Source organism: Tursiops truncatus, chromosome 2, assembly GCF_011762595.2.
Source record: "Tursiops truncatus isolate mTurTru1 chromosome 2, mTurTru1.mat.Y, whole genome shotgun sequence".
Lineage (NCBI taxonomy): Eukaryota > Metazoa > Chordata > Mammalia > Artiodactyla > Delphinidae > Tursiops > Tursiops truncatus.
This window is the reverse complement of record NC_047035.1, coordinates 91,418,224-91,439,948: the sequence shown is the minus strand read 5'-3', so window position 1 is coordinate 91,439,948 and position 21,725 is coordinate 91,418,224. Positions and strand designations below refer to the sequence as shown.

Sequence of the window (21,725 nt, the reverse complement as noted above, 5' to 3'; positions counted from 1 at the left end):
TATTGTATAATTTTCTGAAAATAAATTTGTACATATTCCTCATTTGTCAGTTCCTAGTATTTTTCTTTTTTGTTATGTAAGTGGAATATAAACACCTGAATCTTTAGATACTGATTTTGTGCTAGTCATTTAAGAATCTTAATATGTAGTTGTAGCTGTAGTTTCTGCTTTGTTCCCTGTGCCCACTTTCTAGCAACAAAACTCTTTTTTCTTAGAAGAATTTTTTTTAAAAGGGGGAGTTATTAGTTCATTCCAGGAGGTAATTGAAATACTTGCATATTTGGTCCTCATGAACTTTGTTGGGACCATTAGCTTGGGGGTTTTAACTTAATCCTGGAACTTTATGTGTCCAAGTACAAGAATCAAGTTGCATTTATTTTTTTAAAAAATTGTTTTTATGTTTGTAACAACATTAATGCATATATACTAAGGCTGGTTTACAACAGGGCTTACATTTTTTTCTTTTCTTTTCTTTTTTTTTTTTTTTTTGCGGTACGCGGGCCTCTCACTGTTGTGGCCTCTCCCGTTGCGGAGCACAGGCTCCGGACGCGCAGGCCCAGCGGCCATGGCCCACGGTCCCAGCCGCTCCGCAGCATGCGGGACCCTCCCGGACCGGGGCACAAACCCGTGTCCCCTGCATCGGCAGGCGGACTCCCAACCACTGCGCCACCAGGGAAGCCCAGGGCTTACATTTTGATATAATTATAATGCTGTTTGGAGGGCAGGTTTACATTTACTTGTTCGTGATAGTGACTGTACAAAGAAATGAAGAGTTCTACTCAAGAATTATTCTCTTGCTTCTATTCATCCCAATATTGGGGCTTGATTATTGGTTTTCATTTCAGTGTTAATAATTTATGTGAATTCAGTTGTTTCTTTAGTACCTAGACATTGTAAATTGCATTTGTTTTAGCATCCTTGTATGAGCTGCTTTTTATGAGCCAATTTAAAAAATATTTTATTATGAAAAATTTTAAACAGACCTTAAAGTTGAAGCAATTTTATAGAGACCATTCATATAGCTACTAGCTTGATGCTATCGAAGATTTTACAGAAATTTGCTTCATCACATATGTATTCCTCTGTCTCTCTCTCTATCCATGTTCATGCGTTTATTTTAAAATGAGGTAAATATTTAAAACCACGGAACTGTTGGGTACCTGACAAATTATCAAGTTTCTTAACAGATACTTATAGGTTATAGGAAGTAGCCCCATTGTGCATATTCTAAGGAAGATTACATTTGCTATATGACTATCTTCTGGCCTATAGTTCTGCCATACAGCCTACTTCCCAAGAAAGTATAAAAATTCTGTTTCTTAAAAAAAAAATTATGTTTCTTATCAGCAAGTCTTTTTAGACCAGTTGCTTAGCATGGGAATTGCTAGGTGCTTCTAGGTCTTTGTGTGCATATTTTTGATTTAATAATCCAAAGTCTATACAACAGCACCTTCAGTCCAGGTCTGCTTCAAGTTCTGTATATTGTTAGAATTCTTGGGTAACTGGTAAAGAGGATCATACTTTTCACATCTTATCTAGGTGTCGTGGTTCAGAGGCATTTCACCTAAGTTGCGTTAGGTACTTAAGAGAGGGAACTTGATTGTCTTAAGATTCTTAAAGTGCTTAATGTGTTTTTTTCTTGCTTTTATGACAGTTGAACATTTTGCAAATGGGTCAATAGAATAATAATAATTTATGTGATTGAATGACAATTTTATTCTTTTAAATCTGTTTTCTTATAAACAAGATTTAAAATGTTTAATATTTCCTAGGAATTAAAAAACAATAAAACTACAGATATTAAAAGACCTACGATAGTTTTATAAAAAGGTAATACTCAGTTTCTCCCAATGGTAATAACATCTTGCAACTATAGTGCAGTATCACAACCCTGATATTGACATCAATATAGTCGATTCAAAACAGATCCATTACTGCAAGGATCCCTCATGTTGCCCTTTTATAGCCAAACTCCCCCTTCCCTTCCCCACCAGCCTCTCCTTAACCCCTAGAATCCACTAATCTGTTCCCCCTTTTTATGGTTTTGTCATTTCAAGAATGTTGTATAAATGAACTCATACAGTCTTTTCAGGATTGGCTTTTTTTCACTTGCATCGTTTTCTGGAGATTCATACAGATTATTGGGTATTTCAGTAGTTTGTTCCTTTTCGTGACTGACTGCTGTTTTATAGGATGCATATACTACAGTGAGTTTACTCTACCAATGAAGGATATCTGGGTTTCCAGTTTTTGGCGTTACAAATAAAGTTGATATAAACGTTCATGCACAAGGGAAAAAAGTAACATGCACTAATTATCACATTTTTATATTTTCATTATAATGAGCTTATTTGTCAAAAGTTTTAACCTTTTGTAATAAGGTATGCACTTTATGAAAATTCATTGTGCTGTATACTTTGGGGTACATTTCTGTATGTCATACTTCAATAAAACATTTTACTTAAAAGTAACATATTCCCCCCCGCCCCGGGGTTTATTTAGGTTGGATTCAGATGCCGAGGACATAGTACTTCCTCAGAAAGAAGACAGAATTTGCAAAAGAGACAAGATAATAAGCAGTTAAACCCCAGTCAATGTCATAGAGGCGACCCAAATTCCGAGTCTTTATATTTTGAGGTATTTTTTCAAACTGTATATTGGTATAGTACAATTATTGCCATTAAGAAATTAATTAATTTTTCTTACATTATGATAAGTACTTTTTATGTCTTAACATGTGACTGCAAGTAGATTGTAAGTTACTTAGATGTATTTGTCTTATCATTTTTGTCTTGGTTATATATAGTTAGTCTAACATTAACTTTATTAATGTTTATTTTCATAAATTTTTGTCGTGAGTATTCATTTTGAGGTAACATATGGAGGTAGAACTTAGTTTTATGTGGACTTCACCTAGTTTGAAACTTTCTTCCTAACTTTTATTATGTTTGTTGAATCTATTTGTTAAGTTTTCAAATTTGAACAGTTCAATCTAGTCAATTTGTGCTGCTAGCCGGGGGAGTCTTGAAGAAGGAAGATAAAAGGCTATTTTACTTTTTCTAATAGACAGTTTATATTCTAATTGCAATGTTTCTATTATTCATCTAACTGGTGCTCATTGGAGGCCTGTTGTATGTTTAAAGTAAGGTGCTCTGCATGATACATTAAGGTGAATAAACACACTACCCTTAGGGAGGATGCTGTGTAATAGAGGAATGTAGACATGTACACACCTGATACTTCTTGGGTGTGGTTGAAGTTGAAAGGAGAAATAAGTCCCTTTGGGTTTGAGGCAGGATAGGGATAACATTTGGAATAGGTTTTAAAGAATGAGTAGAATTTGATTGCGTCAAGATGGTGAACAAACATCCCAGGCAACTCATTTTTGTTATATAGTTTCTATAAAATGAGTTAATAGATGGAGTTTAAATATGCTTGAGGCCAGAGGCTTCAGATGAATAATATGTTAGATAAGCTTAGTAATTGACCTAAAGGACTTGAGGCTTCAGTTCAAGTAGTGTATCAAGAACAGTACATGTGGCAGATTTTTTCTTTGCACTTAATCATATGATTGGTTCCATACTTATATTTAGTTAAAAATAATAGATATAAATTTCAGTGTAAAGGAGGATATTGGTTAAGAAATTACTTTGAATAGGGAATTTATTTTTTCACTTTTAATGTTATTGACTGGTGTATGTAGTAATGGGACAGGGAATATATTAATGAAATTCATACTAAGCCATTTGTTTAAAATCTTCTCAAAATTATGTGAAATGTGATAAAATCCTTTTTGAATTTCTTTTCATTTACTTACCCACCTTAGGGTAGAATTATTAATAAAAATGGAATAGTAGATGCAGAAATCTAAAGGATGGACACGTGTGGATGTATCCCCATCCTTGAATAATTAAATTAGCTATGTTTTAGCATGTGAGAAATGAGATTTCCTTTTTAAGACTGACTTTAAATAGTTTAATATTGAGTTAAAAAATTACTTCCCTGTCATTTCATTACTCTTAAGCATTATAAATGTTGTTCTTAAGAGTTTATTGCTTTGAACTCTGTTTTTACTTAAAACGTGGAACTATTTCAGGATGAAGATGGATTTCGAGAACTAAATGAGAATGGAAGTGCTAAAGATGAGAATATTCAACAGAAACTTTCTTCAAAAGTAGTAAGTGACTCTTTTAAAAAAAATAAGCAAAATATTTGAACATCTTTTGAGCTATGGCAATGTTGAAAAGAAATATTACAGCTAAGTATAAAGACTTGTAGGGCAGCATGGTATAGAAGAAGCGCTGTATTTAGTACTGATCTTTAGTATTTCTTCTCAGCATAGCCAGAACAGAGACACTGTCCTTTGAAATCCATAGTTCCATTACAGACAAGGAAATACCATTAATTAAATGACATCATAAACCATATAGTCCATGCTAAAATTTCCCCAGTTGTTGCAAAACTTTACCTTGGAGTTATTTTGCTTTCAGTCCAGGATCCAGTCAGTTATCACCTGTTGCATTTTGCTGTTTTGTCTCTATTATTTTCCAGTCTGCCTGTCTAGAATGATCCCACCATCTCACTCTGTTCTTTATGTAATTGAATCTTCCGAAGAGTCTAGTCCAGTTATACTGTAGAACATCTCACATTCTAGATTGTCTTTCCTTATGATTAGACTTTTATGGAATCACTGACAAATGTTTTTCTCTGGTTATCGTAGTTGGATGATTTACCTGAGAACTCACCAATCAATATAGTTCAGACACCAATTCCCATTACAACCTCAGTTCCTAAACGTGCAAAAAGTCAAAAGAAGAAAGCTTTAGCAGCAGCCCTTGCCACAGCTCAAGAATATTCAGAAATAAGTATGGAGCAAAAAAAACTACAGGTATGTATTCATTTTTATGAACAAATATGATAGTTTATTTGGTAGGTTTTGGGGGATGGATGGAAGACTGACAAATATAATTATCTTAAATTGTCACATTTTCATACTAAAATGAAAAATGTTTTCATGTTTACCTTGCAGGAAGCTTTATCAAAGGCAGCTGGGAAAAAGAATAAAACACCTGTACAACTAGATTTGGGGGACATGTTAGCAGCTCTGGAAAAACAACAGCAAGCCATGAAAGCACGGCAAATTACTAATACCAGACCTCTGTCATATACAGGTGATATCATTAATCCTGGCAATTTGCTATTTGGCTTTTGGAAACTGTTAATCTTAATTATATATACCTACAAAAATCCAGAGTCTGATTACTCAGCAGCTTCTCTCCTGCCACTAGTAGCCTCCTAACTACTACCTACCTTTCATTCCCCCAACCCCCAGTCTGTCTTAAAAGGAGCGCTCTTTTTCAAATATAAGTTCAAAATCCTCTAGTAGCTCGTCATCTCACTTGGAGCGAAGCCAGGGTCCTAAGTCATATCTTAGCTGCTCCTGTTAACCTTTCTGCCCTCATCACCATTCTCCCCGGCACTCACTGCTCTAGCCACGTTAGCCCCCTTGCTGTTCCACAGACACATCCAACGTGCTCCAAGCTCAGTGTCCTTGTGCTTGCTCTTTCCTTTACCTGGAACTCTCTTTCCTCAGGCATCAGTATAGTTTGTTCCATCAGGTCCTCCAGGTCTCTGTTCAAATGTCGGTTGGTATATGTTATGAACCAACCAAATTTTTCTTCTTCAAAGGCGTCAATAAGAATCACAAGTAATTTGGCTCTATAACTGTTAAATTATCCAATTTAAAACCAAATGGAAAACATAGGAGTGTTAATCAGATTTTGTGTGTATGTGTGAGAGAGAGAGAGAGAGAAAGGGAGACAGGGAGGGAGAGAGAGGGAGAGAAGTGGGGGGAGGGAGGACGAGGAGGGGAGGGAGGGAGAGAGAAAATGAGCTGGCTTTCTGCTGAAACAGTAATTTATATTTTAACAAACCTCGTCAGAGTTACAGCTCAGCACCTTTGACATGCTCCCTCATTTCTTTTCATAGTCTTTGTATTTAGAGGATGAGGAATAAGATAAAGGAAAGGGAAAGGCACCAACAAAAAGCACTGATGTTGAGGGGAAGAATGGAATTTTCTTTCCTCGGTTCCTATGTAAAGGGTCTACTGTTTTTAAACAAAAATATAAGTAACAGTTTATAACTTTAATCGTGTGTGCAAAATGTTTAAACCTATAGCTAGTTACCATCCGGTATGAACCTTAGCTTTGAGTAACTGTTAGTAAAAATAATACTGAGTGCATACTGAGCTTTAGAGTTGCATGCTGTTGAGATGAGGGACGTGGCAGTAACATCTCACTAAGAGTAAAGGACTCTAGGGGATGGAACTGAGTTAGTGTTCCAGAGGCAGTGTGGTCTAGTGGCTGCATGCAGGGGCTTTGGAGTTGAGCTGTGTCTTGAATCCTGTTCTTCCATGTTTTTCCTTGGCAAGTTATTTAATCTTCCTGTGCTTCACTTTCCTTACATTAAAATGGAGATAATACAGTACCTGCTTCCGGATTGTTTTGAGGATTGAATGAGATGATACATGTAAAGTGCTTAGAAGAGCGTCTGGGTTATAATCATTCAATAAAGTTTAGCCAGTTATTTTGGGAAAGAGATTGTTAGGCTGTGATAACTTCAAGTGGCTTATTATTACAACTTTGGTTTGTTTAGCACATTAATGTATACAAATGTAGGTATCTACATGCAAAGTGTGGTGTCAAGAACTGTGGAATTACAGATAGGATTAAGATATACCTGTGGTCAAGGAGTTTATAATCTAGTCTGAGAGAAAGACGTACCCACATAACTAATAAAAAGCAGTGCCTTAGGAAAGATACCAGCAAAGTTTTATGAACTTATAGAAGAAAGAGTGATTTATGTCAACAGGGATGTATGTTACAAATGCCTTCATATATGATAGCATTTGGACTGGGCTTTAAAGGGGGAGTAAGATTCTTGACAGATGGAAGTGAGATTAATCTCTAATCTATCACCAGTGTTTAAATTGGGAAGTGCTGATTACAAAGAAAGCAGCTTTCTTGGGAAGTCCAAAAGAAGGACGGGACTATGGCAGAGATGTAAAAGGATTTTAATGAACTAATAGGGTTTTTTAATTGATGGAATGTGGAAACAGGTCAAAGATGACTCCAAACTCTCTGACTTGGAGGACTGTGGTGGGGGTTAGGTATATGACGATACGAAACAGGATAAGGATCACGGAAGAAGAATTTTCTTGGGAAGAACAGACTCTGGCCCTGTTGTATTTGAAATGCTGGTTAGGGAGGTCCTGGTGGTTCCTATTTAACTTATAGTTAGGTATGTGCAGTTCAGGTTAGAAGTCAGTGAATTTCAAATAGAGATGATTGTTGTAGCTGTGGAAATATATAAGATTGTCAGGGGAAAGAAAAATTAGGAAAAAGATGTTCAGGGATAAAGCCTTGTAGAATGCTCAGAGTTAAAAGACAGAAGGAAGAAGAACCAGAAAAACAGGTTTGAGAAAGAGTGAGAAAAATAGAATGTAATGTCACAAAAGGTGAGGATAGAATTTTGAGGAAGAGGATGTGGTCTTTGGTAACAAATGCTGCTTTGCTCTAGAATAGAGCAAAGAATCAGAGTTAGATTTGGCAGTTGCAAGGTTTTATGTGATCTTGGCAATAGCAGTTTCAAGAGAGTGGGTAGGGCGGAGGCCAGATTATAATGATTTGGGAAGTAATGAGGAAGAAAGGGGAGTGATGGTATCTTAGAAGCCTGTTAGTGGAGAGGTTTTGTTAGTTTGCCTGTTTTTTCTTCCTTTTATATAGAGGAGATTTTTAACTTCTTTTGGGGAGTTAGGGAAAAGAGTCAGGGGTCAAGTCAAGGAGAAACTTGAAAGATGCAAGGGGAAAGTAATAGAGCAAAATCCTTGAGGAATTAATCTTGAGATGGAATTATGAGAAGAGGTGGTTGGTAAGCCTTCGGTGGGAGTAAGGATGCCTGCTGCCTCCTCTCAGGTGGCCTAGAAGTTTATATTGGAAAGCATCTTAGGGAAGTAGCAGGAAAGCTTTTCTGCTAGAGTGAGAGAATTGAGATTAGAGGCTAGGTCTGCTGAAGGATGGGTGGTATCCACGGGAGAATGAGGGTAACAATCAATGAGGCGTAAAGGAATTGCTGAATAGTACTGAGAGTGCAGCTAAGAGGGGAAAATCATCATTCTTTACTGACAGGCTGAAATGAGGAGAGGAGTGATAGACTACTTATCTTATGTAAGGGTCATTGTTAGATTCATTAGGAATAAGGAGAGGTACAGAGTTTTGAAATTTCAGAGGTAGAATGGTTCTTTGGAGCTGTATCTGAGGGATACTGCACGGCCATATACTGCTCCTGCTGTTATGATGTCTGTTTTCCACAAGAAGAGGATGTTGTTGTTCTTATAGGTTTATTATTAGAAATTTTGAAAATATGTGGAGTTGGCCATAATAGTAAAACTAATGCTCTTGTTTGTTTTTAGTGGTCACTGCAGCTTCTTTTCACACTAAAGACTCTACTAACAGAAAACCCTTAACCAAAGGTCAGCCCTGTTTGACATCCTTTAATTCTTTGGACATTACTTCCTCTAAAGCGAAAAAAGGAAAAGAAAAGGAAATTGCAAAACTAAAACGGCCCACAGCACTTAAAAAGGTAAAACAAAACCTGGGGTTATTTATTTTACAGTATAAAAAAGGGTTTAAATCGTTTTGCAAAAGTAGTTGTGGCGTTTTGGCCAACTGATTATTGTGAAAAGTTCTTAGACATGCATCTTTATGATGACTAATTAATTTAAGGTTGGGGATCTCAGCATCATGACTATCTTTCTGTGTTGACCAAGGCCCTGGGGAACGAGTTCTGTCTATAAGTTTAAAAGAAAAAGTTAAACATTTAGGTATCCAAAAACTTGAGACCCTAGGTATCAGAAGCCTGGGATTCTAGTACTAACTTCAGTACTTATTGTGTAGTTTTAGCAAACCTTTCTTATCCTCATCTTCTTTATCTATAAGTTGGGTATAATATCTGCTCTGTTTAACTCAGTACTGTTATTAGGAGGAGTGAATGAGACGATCTATGACCAAGTAAATCTAACGTAACTATGTGACCTGGTTTCCAAAGGTTTTATTTTATCCATTTTGGGGGAAACCCTAGTTTGTCTACTAGGATTTAAAGAATGAAGCAAATGTAGTTTGATAGCTGTAGTATTATATTGCCTTCCTTTATTTTGGATATAGTACTTCCTTCAACTGCAGTGCCTAAAATTACATTTACCTTTTTGCCAGTCAGTTTCTACATAGCCAACCAAAATCCTTACATCCATTTTTTAAGTGAACACTACTATTCCTGTGTAATAGTGACCATTTTAATCATTCAGTACATACTTAAAGAGTAATTAGTAATTAAAGACTGGTAATGACTTTTAGGTTATTTTGAAAGAAAGAGAGGAAAAGAAGGGCCGTTTAACTGTGGACCACAATCTTTTGGGATCTGAGGAACCAATAGAAATGCACTTAGATTTTATTGATGATTTGCCGCAGGAGATTGTTTCCCAAGAAGGTAAGATCACCTCTTTCCCCCTTCTTCTTATAAAATGGTCTGAAGTATTTTAATTAGTAGGTAACAACATATCACTAGTTATTCTCCTAAATATGCTCCATATTTTATCTAAATTTTTTAATCTTTGAGAGTGGTTTCTTTTGAAGATGCTTCTATAGGGAGATACTTAAAGGGCAGGGAGGCAGGTGTTACATAGTAGGTCTATGGCATTTTTGAAGCTTAAATCCTGAATTTGTTGTAAACCCTCATAACTATGATCTTACTAATGCATCCTCTGTAACTGTCACAGTTTCTTTCATCTTGCCTTCTTTTATATCTAGAACACAATTGACTTTCTTTGCAGGACTACAGTTGACCCTTGAACAACGCAGGTTTGAACTGCACAGGTACACTTGTACACAGATGTTTTTCAATAGTAAATACTGCAGTACTACTCAGCCATGATTGGTTGAATCCACAGATGATAGAGGAACTATGATACAGAGGGCGGACTATAAATTATATGAGGTTTAAATCCCCGTATTGTACAAGGGTCACCTGTATATTTTATTGAATTGCTTTTGTTGATTTTCTTCCTTGCTTTTGTGAAATTAATACATATGCCACAATGAGTAGAGAATTGCAAAGCTTGTTGTAGTGTAGAGTCCAGTTGGTCAGTAAGATTCAGTCCCATACAATGGGTAGCCAGCACATGATTTCAGATGGGACCTCAGCAAAACTGCAGATGCCTTCTAAAATTTATACTACTGTGGAAGAAAGATTTTAAGAGAAACCTGACTAGGTCCCTATTTCTCCTGGTATTTATTCTTCAACTTTTGGCAAAACATTTAAATCTGATTTACATATAGATTTAGTAGCAGTGTTCCCTTGTGTTTAGAAAATAAGTTTACTACTTCTAAGAATTGTTCGGTTAGGGTTCTCCTTTACTCTCAATTAAGTATCATTGCCTTTGTATTCAGGTGTATCTGTTTATGCATTCCTTTAACAAATGTGTGTTGAACATCTATCATATGTACTTCAGTAAGTGGGGTAGGGATGGGAAGGTCAGGAAATGTCATAAAGATATATAGTGGACTGGCCCTGTTACAGAAAGTTTACAATCCAGTAGAGAGATAAGATATATGTGTAACTTTGCAGATTAATGGACTGGACAAATACTAACTCATTTCCTGAGTTTTAGAGCTGTTTAGAAAAGAAGCAGTAACTAAAGGTGGCAGTTGAGTCAAGAGGTGGCATCTGCAAACGTGGCTGCCTGAGCACAGGAGCAAAGACCAAATGAAAGAGAAACTGGGGTGGTGCCTGGAGAACTGGGAGTGGTGTGGGGAGAATGAGTGAGGTAGAATTCATCATTGCCGGCAGCAATGGGAATTTTTAGACAGTTAAAAAAAATTATTTCTAAGAAATAGATAGAAAACTAGAGATGAAGGAGATGGGTAATATGATCTGGAAAGAGTGCAGGAGCGGATACATACGTCTTTTGTTCTTCAATTTAGATCCCCTGGGAATACATGTTTTAGATAACTTGGCCTTCTTGCATCTCTTCTGTGGAGACTTGTAGGATATGCTTGATGTTTTTCAGAGTATATTTTAAGACATAATAGGAAAATTTGATTTTTGTAGTATATGAGAAATGTTTGTGATACGAACAATGCCCAACTTGGTAGCTTCTGGAGAATTTGGAAGTGATAACAAAAGGTAACTGCCATTCTAAATTATGTTGAAGAGTATAGAGCTTTTCAGCATTCAGAATTTCTAAATTCTTTCCCCTCACCCCACGTCTCCACAGATGCTGGACTGAGCATGCCCAGTGATGCATCCCTCTCTCCAGCAAGTCAGAACTCTCCGTACTGTATGACACCTGTGTCACAAGGCTCTCCGGCTAGTTCTGGGATAGGCAGTCCAATGGCATCTTCGACAATAACCAAAATCCACAGCAAAAGATTTAGAGAGTAAGTTTTAGTCTCATTATTGAGGTTGAATAGCTTAGGTATCTTGACTGTAGTTCTGAATATAATACTGTCATTCTTTCTTGGTGGGTTGAACAGATAGAATACCAAAGATCTTTAAGTTCTTTCAGATTCTGTTTAACAACGGGTTTTATTATATGGAAAGTATTTGCCTTCCGTCAGCTGTCAGTGTTCACGTAAAAGTGATTTGACAGTAAATACATTCTTTTTATATCAGCTAGTGTTTATACCCATGAAATTTTACCTCTTACAGCTTATGTATTATATAAAATGTCATACTGTGACATTTTTCCTCTCCAAATGCTTTTGCTTTTTTGTTTATATTATTGGCCCTTCAAAAAAAACCTCTCTAACCAATTAATAACAAGTTTCTAAGATCCTCCTACATGTAGGGAACCTGTTACATAAACCTATTTGTTTTTGTTGTTGTTCTTTTTTTTTTTTTTCTTTTTTGCGGTACGCGGGCCTCTCACTGTTGTGGCCTCTCCCGTTGCGGAGCACAGGCTCCGGACACGCAGGCTCAGTGGCCATGGCTCACGGGCCCAGCTGCTCCGTGGCATGTGGGATCTTCCCAGACTGGGACATGAACCCATGTCCCCTGCATCGGCAGGCGGACTCTCAACCACTGCGCCACCAGGGAAGCCCTAAACCTATTTGTTTTTAAGCATATATTTCTAAGTTTGAAAATGCCCATCTTTGAAATTAAGTTTACCTATGAAAGAATCCCAGGGTGAAGGTAAAATGTGTGTGAATCCAAACCACATTGGTTTGTTCTGTTCCTTTATTGTTTTTGAGCAAATACTTATTGCCTAGGTTTGGGAAGTTAATTAAATATCACAGATGTGTGACAAAGGAAATACTTGGAGAATAAAATCTTACATATGTGTGAAATAAACAGCTTGGAAGAAAAGCAGAGTGAAGAAAATTGCGTTTTTGATGTTTTATTCTTCAATTGCATTCTTTAATTTTGTATACTTTATGATAAGCTTTCCTCAGCCTGTCCAGTTATATCTTCTGTTCTGAAGTAATGTCATACTTGCATTTATTTAAACACTTTTCACATAAACATTAACAAAATTTCCAAAGCAGAACATTTTTTTTCACTAAAGAAAGGCAGACCTAGATTTTCCCACCATATAATGTATCAGTAATTTAGAACTGGTAATTTGCTGGCCCGGAATTCCTAGATTAGAAATTTTACCAATTTTCCTTGTTAAGTACCTGCTTATGGTAGAGATAGATTATGGATGAAAACTAGCAAAGTGGAATAGGTAAGTTTACTTAAACTAGAATGAATGACTTCCTTATCCTTGAAATTAAGTACTATAGTGGCCTCACACTACTTGCTTTCTGGTTTTTGCATTGTAGCCATATATGATCTCACAAAGAGCCTCATTCAGTTACTTTGCCTGATATAAAGCCATATGACTTTTACCTCAAGACCTCTTTGGTTTTGGCTTCAGTTTAACTACTGAATTCATCCGCTGTAACCATAGATTTTCAGAGGTAGAGGGACGATTGAGACTGTCATCCGTAACTCCTTATTTTTATGGTTGAGGAAGCCAGTGCTGGAGACTGATTTATCCAAGTGTGGAGGATGAATGGTTGGTATTAGGGCATTCAATTAGCATTTATGAAATTAATTTGTTTCTTATTAGAAGCATCTTTAGTATTCATTGGAATGAAATAACTTTATACATTATCTCCTTACCAAAAACATTATACCTGTTTATCTAATAGCAAGTTAACATTTGATTTATATCTTTAGGAATTTAATAATTGGGTGTTTGATTAGTACTTCCCCGAGGTTAATCTATCCTTTGCATAAAAGCTGATCTGTTGTAATTCAGGAAAACTCTTCTGTTTCTCTAATTGACTGAAGGATTTAGGAGATTTTTCAAGACTTGATTTTTTAATGAAAAACTTCACTGGATGTATTTTTTTCCTAAAATAATTTTATAATTACCTACTTTTGGGTTCCTTTACAGGTACTGTAATCAGGTTCTTTGTAAAGAGATTGATGAATGTGTGACTCTTCTTCTTCAAGAGCTTGTCAGCTTCCAGGAACGCATCTACCAAAAGGATCCTGTAAGAGCAAAAGCGAGGAGACGGCTGGTCATGGGTCTAAGAGAGGTTACGAAACATATGAAGTTAAACAAGATCAAATGTGTTATAATTTCTCCAAATTGTGAAAAAATCCAGTCCAAAGGTATGAACATTTTACTTTCGAAGTGTTTTGATATTTATGTAGTATAATTGTAGAATATGCAGTGAATTTTAAAGTGGAAGCCATATGTCTTCTTTAGCAGAGTTTAGGTATAAAACATAATACTGAACATGAAGAAAGAAAATGAAATGTTTCAGCACTGGAGGTAGAGTAATAAAATTGAGATCAGATTGTAAAGAAGATCCCCATTTATGAACATTAGTGAAGGATTTAGTTGGGGCCAACCAAGTGTCCGCTGTCTTGTGATCAGAGTGGGAACTACTAAGTAGGCATTTCTTTACCTCCGCAAATATATTCTACTTTATTTTTTTTAACATCTTTATTGGAGTATAATTGCTTTACAATGATGTGTTAGTTTCTGCTTTATAACAGAGTGAATCAGCTATACATATATATATATCCCCATATCTCCTCCCTCTTTTGTCTCCCTCCCACCCCTCTAGGTGGTCACAAAGCACTGAGCTGATCTCCCTGTGCTGTGCGGCTGCTTCCCACTAGCTATCTGTTTTATATTTGGTAGTATATATAAGTCCATGCCACTCTCCCACTTCGTCCCAGCTTACCCTTCCCCATCCCCATGTCCTCAAGTCCATTCTCTACGTCTGCGTCTTTATTCCTCTCCTGCCCCTGTTCTTCATAAAAATTTTTTGTTTTTTTGTTTTTTTTTTTTTGGATTCCATACATATATGTGGTAGCATACAGTATTTGTTTTTGTCTTTCTGACTTACTTCACTCTGTATGACAGACTCTAGGGCCATCCACCTCACTACAAATAACTCAATTTCGTTTCTTTTTATGGCTGAGTAATATTCCGTTGTATATATGAGCCACATCTTCATTGTCCATTCATCTGTCGACGGACACTTAGGTTGCTTCCATGCTGACTATTGTAAATAGAGCTGCAGTGAACATTGTGGTACATGACTCTTTTTGAATTATGGTTTTCTCAGGGTATATGCCCAGAAGTGGGAAAGCAGGGTTGTATGGTAGTTCTATTTTTAGTTTTTTAAGGCCTCCATACTGTTCTGCATAATGGCTGTATCAATTTACATTCCCACCAACAGTGCAAGAGGGTTCCCTTTTCTCCACACCCTCTCCAGCGTTTATTGTTTGTAGATTTTTTGATGATGGCCATTCTGACTGGTATGACGTGATACCTCATTGTAGTTTTGATTTGCATTTCTCTAATGATTAGTGATGTTGAGCATCCTTTCATGTGTTTGTTGGCAACCTGTATATCTTTGGAGAAATGTCTATTTAGGTCTTCTGCCCATTTTTGTATTGAGTTGTTTGTTTTTTTGATATTGAGCTGCATGAGCTGCTTGTAATTTTGGAGATTAATCCTTTGTCAGTTGCTTCGTTTGCAAATATTTTCTCCCATTCTGAGGGTTGTCTTTTCATCTTGTTTATGGTTTCCTTTGCTGTGCAAAAGCTTTGAAGTTTCATTAGGTCCCATTTGTTTATTTTTGTTTTTACTTCCATTACTCTAGATGGTGGGTCAAAAAGGATCTTACTGTGATGTATATCATAGAGTGTTCTGCCTATGTTTTCCTCTAAGAGTTTTATAGTGTCTGACCTTACATTTAGGTCTTTAATCCATTTGGAGTTTATTTTTGTGTATGGTGTTAGGGAATGTTCTAATTTCTTTCTTTTACGTGTAGCTAGCTGTCCAGTTTTCCCAGCACCACTTATTGAAGAGGCTGTCGTTTCTCCATTGTATATTCTTGCCTCCTTTATCAAAGATAAAGTGACCATATGTGCATGGGTTTATCGCTGGGCTTTCTGTCCTGTTCCATTGATCTATCTTTCTGTTTTTGTGCCAGTACAATACTGTCTTGATTACTGTAGCTTTGTAGTGTAGTCTGAAGTCAGGGAGCCTGATTCCTCCAGCTCCGTTTTTCTATCTCAAGATTGCTTTGGCTATTTGAGGTCTTTTGTGTTTCCATACAAATTGTGAAATTTTTTCTTCTAGCTCTGTGAAAAATGCCAGTGGTAGTTTGATAGGGATTGCACTGAATCCGTAGATTGCTTTCGGTCGTATAGTCATTTTGACAGTGTTGATTCTTCCAATCCGAGAATGTGGCATATCTCTCCATCTGTTTGTGTCATCTTTAATTTCTTTCATCAGTGTTTTATAGTTTTCTGCATACAGGTCTTTTGTCTCCTTAGGTAGGTTTATTCCTAGGTGTTTTATTCTTTTTGTTGCAGTGGTAAATGGGAGTGTTTCCTTAATTTCTCTCTCAGATTTTTCATCATTAGTGTATGGGAATGCAAGAGATTTCTCTGCATTAATTTTGTATCCTGCTACTTTACCAAATTCATTGATTAGCTCTAGTTGTTTTCTGGTAGTATCTTTAGGATTCTCTATGTATAGTATCATGTCATCTGCAGACAGTGACAGTTTTACTTCTTTTTCAATTTGGATACCTTTTATTTCTTTTTCTTCTCTGATTGTTGTGGTTAAAACTTCCAAAACTCTGTTGAATAATAATGGTGATAGTGGGCAACCTTGTCTTGTTCCTGGACTTTGAGGAAATGGTTTCAGTTTTTCACCATTGAGAGTGATGTTGGCCTTGGGTTTGTCATATATGTTGAGGTAAGTTTCCTCTATGCCTACTTTCTGGAGGGTTTTTATCATAAATGGTTGTTGAATTTTGTCAGAAGCTTTTTCTGCATCTATTGAGATGATCATATGGTTTTTCTCCTTCAATTTGTTAATATGGTGTATCACATTAATTGATTTGCATATACTGAAGAATCCTTGCATTCCTGGGATAAACCCCACATGATTGTGATGTATGATCCTTTTAATGTGCTGTTGGATTCTGTTTGCTAGTATTTTGTTGAGGATTTTTTCATCTATATTTATGGGTGGTATTGGCCTGTAATTTTCTTTCTTTGTGACATCTTTGTCTGGTTTTGGTATCAGGTTGATGGTGGCCTTGTAGAATGAGTTTGGGAGTGTTCCTCCCTCTGCTATATTTTGGAAGACTTGGAGAAGCATAGGTGTTAGCTCTTCTCTAAATGTTTGATAGAATTCACCTGTGAAGCCCTCTGGTCCTGGGCTTTTGTTTGTTGGAAGATTTTGAATCACAGTTTCAATTTCAGTGCTTGTGATTGGTCTGTTCATATTTTCTATTTTTTCCTGGTGCAGTCTCAGAAGGTTGTGTTTTTCTAAGAATTTGTCCATTTCTTCCAGGTTGTCCATTTTATTGGCATAGAGTTGCTTGTAGTAATCTCTCAAGATCCTTTGTATTTCTGCAGTGTAAGTTGTTACTTCTCCTTTTTCATTTCTAATTCTATTGATCTGAGTCTTCTCCCTTTTTTTTTTTTTTGATGAATCTGGCTAATGGTTTATCAATTTGGTTTATCTTCTCAAAGATCAGCTTTTAGTTTTATTGATCTTTGCTGTTGTTTCCTTCATTTCTTTTTCATTTATTTCTGATCTGATCTTTATGATTTCTTTCCTTCTGCTAACTTTGGGAGTGTTTTGTTCTTCTTTCTCTAATTGTTTTAGGTGTAAGGTTAGGTTGTTTATTTGAGATGTTTCTTGTTTCTTGAGGTACGATTGTATTGCTATAAACTTCCCTCTTAGAACTGCTTTTGCTGCATCCCATAGGTTTTGGGTCGTCATGTTTTCATTGTCATTTGTTTCTAGGTGTTTTTTGATTTCCTCTTTGATTTCTTCAGTGATCTCTTGGTTATTAAGTAGTGTATTATTTAACCTCCATGTGTTTGTATTTTTTTTACAGATTTTTTCCTGTAATTGATATCTAGTCTCATAGCGTTGTGGTCGGAAAAGATACCTGATACGATTTCAGTTTTCTTAAATTTGTCAAGCCTTCATTTGTGGCCCAAGATATGATCTATCCTGGAGCATGTTCCATGAGCACTTGAGAAGAAAGTTTATTCTCTTGTTTTTGGAGGGAATGTCCTATAGATATCAATTAAGTCTGTCTTGTTTAATGTATCCTTTAAAGCTTGTGTTTCCTTATTTATTTTCATTTTGGATGATCTGTCCATTGGTGAAATTGGGGTGTTAAAGTCCCCTACTGTGATTGTGTTACTGTAGATTTCCCCTTTTATGGCTGTTAGCATTTGCCTTATGTATTGAGGTGCCCCTATGTTGGGTGCATAAATATTTACAATTGTTATAGCTTCTTCTTGGATTGATCCCTTGAACGTTATGGGGTGTCCTTCTTTGTCTCTTGTAATAGTCTTTATTTTAAAGTCTATTTTGTCTGATATGAGAATCACTACTCCAGCGTTCTTCTGATTTCCATTTGCATGGAATATCTTTTTTCCATCCCCTCACTTTCGGTCTGTATGTGTCCCTAGGTCTGAAGTGGGTCTATTGTAGACAGCATGTATACGGGTCTTGGTTTTTTTTCCATTCAGCCATTCTTTGTCTTTTGGTTGGAGCATTTGACTGGAGCATTTAATCCATTTACATTTAAGTAAATGGTTGGAGCATTTAATCCATTTACATTTAAGGTAGTTATTGATATGTATGTTCCTGTTACCATTTTCTTAATTTTTTGGGTTTGTTATTGTAAGTGTTTTCCTTCTCTTGCGTTTCCTGCCTAGAGAAGTTCCTTTAGCACTTTCTTATAAAGCTGGTTTGGTGGTGCTTTACCAAAGCAAAGAATTTGGTGAATTCTCTTAGCTTGTGCTTGTCTGTAAAGGTTTTAATTTTTCTGTCAAATCTGAATGAGATCCTTGCTGGGTAGAGTAATCTTGGTTGTAGGTTTTTTCCTTTCATCACCTTAAATATGTCCTGCCACTCCCTCTGGCTTGCAGAGTTTCTGCTGAAGGATTAGCTGTTAACGTTATGGGGATTCCCTTGTATGTTATTTGTTGCTTTTCCTTTGCTGCTTTCAATATTTTTTCTTTGTATTTAATTTTTGATAGTTTGATATGTTTCTTGGTGTGTTTCTCTTTAGATTTATCCTGTATAGGACTCTTGGCGCTTCCTGGACTTGATTAACTATTTCCTTTCCTATATTTGGGAAGTTTTCATGTATGATCTCTTCAAATATTTTCTCAGTCCCTTTCTTTTTCTCTTCTTTTTCTGAGACCCCTATAATTTGAATGTTGGTGTGTTTAATGTTGTCCCAGTGATCTCTGAGACTGTTGTCAATTCGTTTCATTCTTTATTGTGCTCTGTGGTAGTTATTTCCACTCTTTTATTCTCCAGGTCACTTACCCATTCTTCTGCCTTAGTTATTCTGCTATTGATTCCTTCTGGAGAATTTTTAATTTCATTTATTGTGTTGTTCGTGATTGTTTGTTTGCTCTTTAGTTCTTCTAGGTCCTTGTTAAGCGTTTCCTGTATTTTCTCCATTCTGTTTCCAAGATTTTGGATTATCTTTACTATCATTACTCTGAATTCTTTTTCAGGTAGACCGCCTATTTCCTCTTCATTTGTTTGGTCTGGTGGGTTTTTACTTTGCTCCTTCATCTCCTGTGTGTTTTTCTGTCTTCCCATTTTGCTTAACTTACTGTGTTTGGGGTCTCCTTTTCGCAGGCTGCAGGTTCGTAGTTCCCATTGTTTTTGGTGTCTGCCCCCAGTGGCTAAGGTTGGTTCAGTGGGTAGTGTAGGCTTCCTGGTGGAGGGGACTAGTGCCTGTGTTCTAGTGGATGAGGCTAGATCTTGTCTTTCGGTGGGCAGTACCCTGTCTGATGGTGTGTTTTGGGGTGTCTGTGACCTTATTATGATTTTAGGCAGCCTCTTTGTTAATGGGTGGGGTTGTGTTTCTTTCTTGCTAGTTGTTGGGCATAGGGTGTCCAGCACCGTAGCTTGCTGGTTGTTGAGTGGAGCTGGGTCTTAGCCTTGAGATGGAGATCTCTGGGAGAGCTGCTTTTTTTTTTTTTTTTTTTTTGTGGTACGTGGGCCTCTCACTGTTGTGGCCTCTCCCGTTGTGGAGCACAGGCTCCGGACACGCAGGCTCAGCGGCCATGGCTCACGGGCCCAGGTGCTCCGCGGCATGCGGGATCCTCTTGGACCGGGTCACGAACCCGCATCCCCTGCATCGGCAGGTGGACCCTCAACCACTGCGCCACCAGGGAAGCCCTCTGGGAGAGCTTTTGGTGTGTGATATTACGTGGAGCCAGGAGGTCTGTGGTGGAGCAATGTCCTGAACTTGGCTCTCCCACCTCAGAGGCACAGGCCTGACACCTGGCTGGAGCACCAAGACCCTGTCTGCCACACAACTCAGAAGAAAAGTGAGAAAAAAAGAAAGAAAAAAAGAAAGTAAATTTATTAAAATAAGTGCTAAAAATAAGAAAAATTAAAAAGTAATTAAAAAGAAGAGAACGGGCGAAGAGAGCAACCAAATGAAAATACACATCCACCAGTGATAACAAGCACTACAAACTATATTTAAAAAAAAAAAAATGAAAAGAACAGACAAAACACTAGGACACATGGTAAAAGCAAAGCTATACAGACCAAATCACACGAAGAAGCATATACGTACACACTCACAAAAAGAGAAAAATGAAAAAAATATATATATTTTTGCTCCCAAAGTCTACCAACAAAATTTCGGGATGATTCATTGTCTATTCATGTATTCCAGAGATGCAGGGTACATCAAGTTGATTGTGGAGATTTAATCCACTGCTCATGAGGCTGCTGGGAGAGATTTCCCTTTCTCTTCTTTGTTCGCACAGCTCCCGGGGTTCAGCTTTGGATTTGGCCCCACCTCTGAGTGTAGGTCCCCTGAGGATGTCTCTTCCTGCCCAGACAGTACAGGGTTAAAGTAGCAGCTGATTAGGGGGCTCTGCCTCACTGAGGCCCGGGGTGCGGAGGGGTACGGAATGCAGGGTGAGCCTGTGAAGGCAGAGGCTGACGTGCCATTGCAACAGCATGAGGCGCGCTGTGTGTTCTCCTGGGGAAGTTGTCCCTGGATCACGGGACCCTGGCAGTGGTGGGCTGCCCAGGCTCCTGGGAGGGGAGGTGTGGATAGTGACCAGTGCTTGCACACAGGCTTATTGGTGGCTGCAGCAGCAGCCTTAGCATCTCATGCCCATCTCTGGTGTCTGTGCTGATAGCCGTGGCTCACACCCGTTTCTGAAGCTCCTTTAGGTGGTGCTCTGAATCCCCTCTCCTTGCACACCCTGAAATAATGGTCTGTTGACTCTTAGGCAGTTCCACACTTTTTCCTGGACACACTCCCAGCTAGCTGTGGCACACTAGCCCCCTTCAGGCTGTGTTTACACAGCCAACCCCAGTCCTCTCCCTGTGATCTGACCTCCAAAGCCCGAGTCTCAGCTCCCAGCCCCTGCCCGCCCCGGCGGGTGAGCAGACAAGCCTCTTGGGCTGGTGAGTGCTGGTCGGCAGCGATCCTCTGTGTGGGAGTCTCTCCACTTTGCCCTCTGCACCCCTGTTGCTGCGCTCTCCTCCGTGGCTCCAAAAGTTCTCCCCCTCCACCCCCCGTCTCTGCCAGTGAAGGGGCTTCCTAGTGTGTGGAAATTTCTCCTCCTTCACAGCTCCCTCCCAGTGGTGCAGGTCCGGTCCCTATTCTTTTGTCTCTGTTTTTTGTTCTTTTTTCTTTTGCCCTACCCAGGTTCGTGGGGAGTTTCTTGCCTTTTGGGAGGTCTGAGGTCTTCTGCCCGTGTTCAGTAGGTGTTCTGTAGGAGTTGTTTCCCATGTAGGTGTATTTCTGATGTATCTATGGGGAGGAAGGTGATCTCCACATCTCACTTCTCCGCCATCTTGAAGGTCTCCTCTGGTGCACCCTCCCCCACAGCTCTTCAGGCAGGCCTGGAGCAGGGGCACTAGCCCCACAAAGGAACAAGTGAAAAACCCAGCACTGGCGACCTGGCAGCTGGTTCCCGGAGGTGCTACCGTGTAGCTGGATGGCTCATTTCTGGCCTATTCTACTTTAAAATTTTTGTATTACCCTCCTTTGATGGCTCTTTTCTCTAAAAAAATTAGGAAAAAGGTACAGTTCTCCTTCTTGGTCTTTGACTGTGGACAGGAG

At 38.0% G+C, this 21,725-nt stretch overlaps 1 protein-coding gene across 1 annotated transcript in view; it reads left to right on the top strand.

Annotated features, from left to right (window-relative positions):
* Positions 1-21,725, top strand: part of SECISBP2L (SECIS binding protein 2 like) — a 62,303-nt gene that overhangs the window by 20,521 nt on the left and 20,057 nt on the right. Inside the window, exons 8-15 of the mRNA XM_019929168.2 lie at positions 2,503-2,637; positions 4,097-4,177; positions 4,721-4,888; positions 5,030-5,171; positions 8,471-8,640; positions 9,411-9,543; positions 11,330-11,492; positions 13,499-13,719. Coding sequence (XP_019784727.1) covers positions 2,503-2,637; positions 4,097-4,177; positions 4,721-4,888; positions 5,030-5,171; positions 8,471-8,640; positions 9,411-9,543; positions 11,330-11,492; positions 13,499-13,719 — 1,213 coding nt within the window. The remainder of the gene's footprint in view (positions 1-2,502; positions 2,638-4,096; positions 4,178-4,720; positions 4,889-5,029; positions 5,172-8,470; positions 8,641-9,410; positions 9,544-11,329; positions 11,493-13,498; positions 13,720-21,725) is intronic.